The 6,124-nt window shown below is 39.9% G+C and overlaps 1 protein-coding gene across 2 annotated transcripts in view; it reads left to right on the forward strand.

The window, feature by feature from the left end:
- Positions 1-5,113, forward strand: part of PCSK1 (proprotein convertase subtilisin/kexin type 1) — a 41,573-nt gene extending 36,460 nt beyond the window's left edge. For both annotated transcript variants that reach the window (XM_081826531.1, XM_081826532.1), the window contains 2 exons: positions 167-328; positions 1,995-5,113. In XM_081826531.1, the coding sequence (XP_081682657.1) occupies positions 167-328; positions 1,995-2,372 (540 nt within the window). In that variant the 3' untranslated portion in view covers positions 2,373-5,113. The remainder of the gene's footprint in view (positions 1-166; positions 329-1,994) is intronic.
- Positions 5,114-6,124: the final 1,011 nt, after the last annotated feature.

The raw sequence follows: 6,124 nt of genomic DNA on the forward strand, positions 1-6,124 counted from the left end.
AACTGCCATTTTCATGGCAACAGTGAATCCAGTGACTTGCTTCTTTGTACATAGTGCTCTACCCATGCAATGTGCTGAATTTTTAAATTAGATTTTATAGTTATTCCTACGGAGTTTGATGTTTCTTAGAACACACCCTAAAATTATGTGTATGCTTATTCATTAGTCTGGAAGAATGCAAAATGAAGGAAGAATTGTCAACTGGAAGCTGATTTTGCACGGGACCTCTTCTCAGCCGGAACACATGAAACAATCTCGTGTGTACACATCCTACAACACCGTCCAGAACGACAGAAGAGGGGTGGAGAAAATGGTGGATCCAGGGCAGGTCTGTGTGGCTCCGTTCTTGAGTGTTCTTGGCACACTCTTTCTTTGAACCATAGTCAAAATGTAGTGAGGGGAGCTAGATCTAACTTTCAAGCATGGAGTGAGTCAAGCATGGGTGGAGAGGAAAGGGAAGGGAGTGCTAAACTATTTTCCATAAAAGTCTAATGTTTTTTTAAGTTTATTCTTTTGTCCAGCATTTAGAAATCAAAATTACTGAATTCAAAATTATGAAATTCTCTAACATGACTTTTCTCCATTTATGACATAACAAATTATAAAGCCAGCTCTCTTTATGCACAATCACACATGCCCAATGTCTGTATTACACTTAGTTTTTAAGGATTTTTTTTTACATTGTCTCATTTAATCAATGATCCCTGTACCTAGAGAAGACAGGCATTAGTATGTTCATTTTCCAGAAAGAAAACCAAGGCTCAAGTGACCAAGTCCTGTAAGCTTCTGTTTATTAATTCCTTAACGGACATTTCTTGGCAGCTCTGAGGGAAGCTACTGAATCACAATTTCTCTGAGAAAATTTCATAGGATAGCTAGTCAGTCATTCCCATTCCTGTGTCTCAGCCCACTGAGGTTACAGGCTTCTCCCTTATCAGACAGTGGGCAGGCACCCCATTTTCTTTATCTCTTAATCCCCCAGCATCTAGCACAGTGCCTCAGATATAGGAGGTAGGTTATCAGAATTCCCAGAATGAGCTTTCCTGACATTTGACTCAGTGACGGGTATTTTGGAAGATACAAAGACATAAAATTTATTTAAGAAACTTATAAACTAGCTGTGTGAAGTCCTCAGCTCAGATTCTGGCTCCATTTATATTCTGCAAAGTAGTTCCCCCCTCCCCCGGGGGCCCCACCCAAGGGCCTCACTTCACTATCCCAGAGGCAAGTTGACTTTATGAGTATTTCTCCCTCCAAGATTCCTTAAGGGCTATTAATAAGACCCGGTAGTTGTGAAAATGTTGAATACTTCCACGATGGTTGACAAAGAGCTGCTTCTCCACTATCTCCAGTTCTGCCCTACCCGGTTCATCACCCTCGTCTTTCCCAAGACCCCTTTTTAAAACTCAGAGGCTGAAAGGGTAGCTCCTGACAGAACATGGGGCCTCCAGGAAACTTCTTGCACATGAAGCACGGTTAGTGCCTTCTGTGTGACTTATTAAATATTTTAATATCAACTTCCTCCCAAAATATGGGCAGGGAGGAAAGGGAGTGGGAAAGGTCAGCTATTTTCTTTCCATAAGATGAAGCTGTATTATTTTTAAATTTTTTTCTTTCATCCAGAATTTATCAACTTAAATTACAGAATTCAAATTTATTAAATTCCCTAAAATGAATTCTACTAGAGCAGGCAGACAAGTGAAGGAGAGTAATACATACATCATCTCTTTCAGTCTTCAAAACCACCAGACATGAAAGTATTCTTGTCCGCATTTTATAGGTGAAGTTCAGGGAGATAAAACAGGTGTCAGGGGTACATCAGTAAGTATAAAAGTGAGGACCGAACCCCGAGTTAGGATGTTTCTTAGGCCTCACACTCTCTCTGCTTCTCCAACAGTCTCCCAAGGAGTAGGCAGTGGGCATGGGCTGCATCTGGCTTGCTTGGCTCTAAAGAGGAATCTTCTTCCTTTTGTCGGTGGCATTCTGTGTTTTAGGAGCAGCCCACGCAAGAGAACCTGAAAAAGAACCCCCTCACATCAAAAAGCCCCAATGGCGACAGTTCAGGGAGCAGAAGGGATGAGGTGGTGAAGGCAGCCCCATCCGAGGCCATGCTGAGACTCCTACAAAGTGCTTTCAGCAAAAACTCACCCCCAAAGCAATCACCAAAGAAGTCTCCAAGTGCAAAGCTCCATATCCCTTATGAAAATTTCTATGAAGCCCTGGAAAAGCTGAACAAGCCTTCCCAGCTTAAAGACTCCGAGGACAGTCTATATAACGACTATGTTGATGTTTTCTATAACACGAAACCTTACAAGCACAGAGATGACCGGCTGCTGCAGGCATTGGTGGACATTCTGAGGGAAGAAAATTGACATCAGTGTGTGGTCCTGAGTTGGAAATATTCACGCTTCCTCCTTTCCCTTAGATTTTTGTCTGTGTCTGAAGTGGTCGTTTTGGCCGTTGGTTCTTATGCTTATAATATTCTTTTGTGGTACTTTTGCTTTTGCTCCCCAAACTAGACATGTGAAAGGGATGAGCTCAGGTTAAAAATCCCACTTCCTGAATTGATCATGACTCCTTCAAAACACATCTTCCCCGCATGCACAAGTGAAATGTTTTGTTCTTTATGGAGCCACAGTTCATTTCGCTTGTGGTCCTCACGCCACACTAGAATGCTTCCTTGAGCCCTCCCATTTCATTTCTCAAAAGAAAAGGCATCCCCCAGGTCAGAGATTCATTTGAAGAAGTAATCTGCAAAGATTGAGAGCAAATAAAACTGCTCCTATAACTTGTCTCCTGTCTTTTCCACGTGGTTCTTTGAGTTGTGAAGCCCAACAGGGTTGGAAAGTTTCTAATGGAAGAGTTCACAATTAGACCCATACCCTTGGCTTTTCTACCCTCTAGCACTACTCATTCAGGGAGCGGCCATTTGGTCATTTTGGGGAGAAGCTGAGTCATTGAGATCCAGAAACAGTCCTCCAAATCTGTGTTATGTGGTATGAGCAGTTTTAGACCATTTTTCTTGGCTTGGTGTGCTGTGTAGAGGCCTCTGTGACTCTAAAGTTGACCAGGACTTGTGTGTGCTTTGGTCTTCCTCCCTTTCCCCTTATGAAGGTTTTTGTTACCTATTTCCTTTCTCAGCCACAAGCTGAATACTGAGAGAACTAATTCATATTACTTTCTTAGAATAGAACTTATACTTGGGACTTGGCAAATTCCTAGTCATATTTTTTCAACGATACTAACAGGAAACCACTCATGACACAGAAAACCAATGTAAACAGGAAAATATTTATAATGGAGAGAGCCAAGGGAAGATTTTGTTGGTTTTTTAAATTGTATTCATTTGAACAGGTTTTCTGGATCTTTAAAACTAAGTGTTCATTCCTTACCACTAACGGCTCTTTCCCAATGTTACAACTGATAGCATTCAAATATTTACTCAATAGCTTCCAGGATTCAACTCAAGAGGACACAAACTGGCAGTCCACAGGCCCCATTTGTCCCTCAGGCAGATTTTGTTTGGCATGTCAAATGATTTATAAATATGAGTGATTCCTGAAAATATGAAATTTCACATAAAACTTGATTCTCAGACCCATTTTCCCTCCTGGCAACAGTTGGCTAGCATTGAATAGCGTTGAAATCTGCCCAGCTAGATTTGAGTGCAAGGTCCCCGAGTTGTCCTGCTCCGTGTTGCTCACAGTGGCTACCTTACCGGTCAGCACCCAACAAGAATTTCATTTTTTGCCACTGCTGCACGAAACAACACAAAGTGTAAATGCATTCAGGAAAACAAACAAACAAACATCTACTTCTTTCAGGTAGGATATGTATAACCAATAACTATGAGAACTTGCCATGATCTGGTTAATTTATAGGTGGGGAAAAATGATATTTGAGACCCCGGAAAGTACCTCTGAAATCTAGCTTGATATATTTGTTTCATCTCGCCTCCCCTGGATGCCATTTATACTGAATTCATTAATTGCTAACCCCTAGCTTCCCAATTTCTAGGCGCTCACAAAGGTTCCAGTCATCTACGATGTTGGCCTTCTCCCATTGCATTTGCTGTTTGTAATTCTTCCCTAAAGTTGGAACTTCAGAAAGCCACACGTGAACTAGACCAGAAAGAGAACACTAGAGTCTGTCACTTGCTATGGCTTGAAGTGTGGTGGGTAAGACCAAGTTTCACCTCCTAGCCTACCATTTGTATTTGTGCACAAGCGAAGTATTTGCAGAGCAATCCCCAGGATGCTTCAAGGATGTTCTCCTAAAACAACTGCAGTGTCACTCTATCCTTAGAAGTTCCACATGTTGTTTGATACAAAGTGTTGGACAGAATTTTGAAAATTGCAGCACATCAAAAAAGTATTAAAGCCAAAAAGGATCAGAGAGTTATTAGGTAAGTTGTCAACTAAAAAACAAAGCTAAGGCCCAGAGAGGCCAATGAATGGTAATAAACAAAAACTCATCGTTTCCCCTTTCCTACTTTCATGCTCACTGTATGAAGCTTTCTTTTTTATCCTTCTAACAGTATCTTTTCCTGGTTGAAACCCCAACCAACTCATTGGACTGTAGCCAAAGTTTCACTCTAGAGAAGCTTTAATATTTAAATAAAGTCATGTTTGAATGTTTCCAACCTGGAGTATATTGTTCAGGCATAAAATATTTTTGTCAGTCTTTCTTAGTGCCTGTGTGGATTTTTGTGAAAATGTAAAAGAGGAAACTTATATAATATTTCCCTCAGAATTTTAAACTCTATTTTCTTTACAGGTGTTTATAATGTACCGATGCTTTTATCAGAATTTTAAAAGGCATAATAAATTATATTAAAGAACCAAAAATTTCCTGAGAATAAGAAAGTTTCATCCAATAAAATATTTTTGAAAGGCATGTTCCTCTGTCAGTGAAAAAAAAAAAGTATAATATGTATATGTGTTGTGATATTAAAAGTGACATTTGTCTAATAGCCTAATACAATGTGTAGCTGAGTTTAACATGTGTGGTCTTAGCATCTTTAAGGGAACTCCCACATTATACACTTGATGTATTAACCAGAATATGTAAAATATGCTTATACATCAGAAGAATAAATGGTTTCTCACTAAGTCAAAAAGGAAAAAGTTCATGTTTCCAACAAAAACATGTCCTCTTACTGTGTTTCCCAAATGAACTGTAAAAAAAGAAAAGTTGAAAGTTTATATTAAGATGTTAATTCCTTTTGAGAAAAATGGGCTTTCTCAAAGGCAATTTAAGAATTTACCTTAGTAAGTATGTTTCATTTTCCTTCATAGCTCAGTCTTTTCCTTTTTTCAGAACATTCAAACTTGTATGACTGAGCCTTCACTGAAGTGTTGAGGAAAAAAAGAAAAACAGAAACTAAAGGGGCTGACTATGTGTGAAAGGACTTGCAACAATTCCTCAAAAATGACTTATTTAAAGGCCAGATACAGTAGCTCAACATTCAATTCTCCCCGGAGGTCACTTCATTAGAAATTCCCAACTTCCAACTTTGATCTCCCATCCTCAGGCCCACATTCCTCTCTTGCTTCAACCTCCATCACTGGAATGTCCACCTTGCTGCTTCAGAATCTGACCTCTTCCTCCCAGGGGGGGTTGGTTTTTCCCCAGACTCCATTCCTTTCTCCCAAATCATACATACTCAGTCAAACTAAATGATTTTTCAAGAATTCCAGAAGAACGGTTCTATCTGGCTTTTGTCCTTGAAATCCAGCCATCTTCAAAGTCTACCCACTATGAGGGCTGAAGATAGCTATTTTCTTTTGAATGCCCATGAGGTAACTTTTACATTAGCCATGTGCAGGCTGCAAGTTCAAATCCAAATACATACTGAGATAAATGTTAATTCTCAAATACAATTTCAAATCCATAAGGAAGAAGAGTAAGGTTTTCCTAACTGCCTCCTAATTTTTCAAGGCTATAGTACTAATACACATGATGATGATAATGATTTACTCGACCCCTCACAGCCCCCGCAGACAGAGTGTAGTTTCCTGGGCCATCTAGGTTGAGTTTGACCCTGTGATTTGTTTTGGCCAATGGACGTGATGTAAACAAAGACCTTCGATGTGCTTGCACAGTTTGGCTTGGCTCTTGCTTT

Source organism: Leptonychotes weddellii, chromosome 7 (genome assembly GCF_054177405.1).
Source record: "Leptonychotes weddellii isolate Sample4059 chromosome 7, ASM5417740v2, whole genome shotgun sequence".
NCBI lineage: Eukaryota > Metazoa > Chordata > Mammalia > Carnivora > Phocidae > Leptonychotes > Leptonychotes weddellii.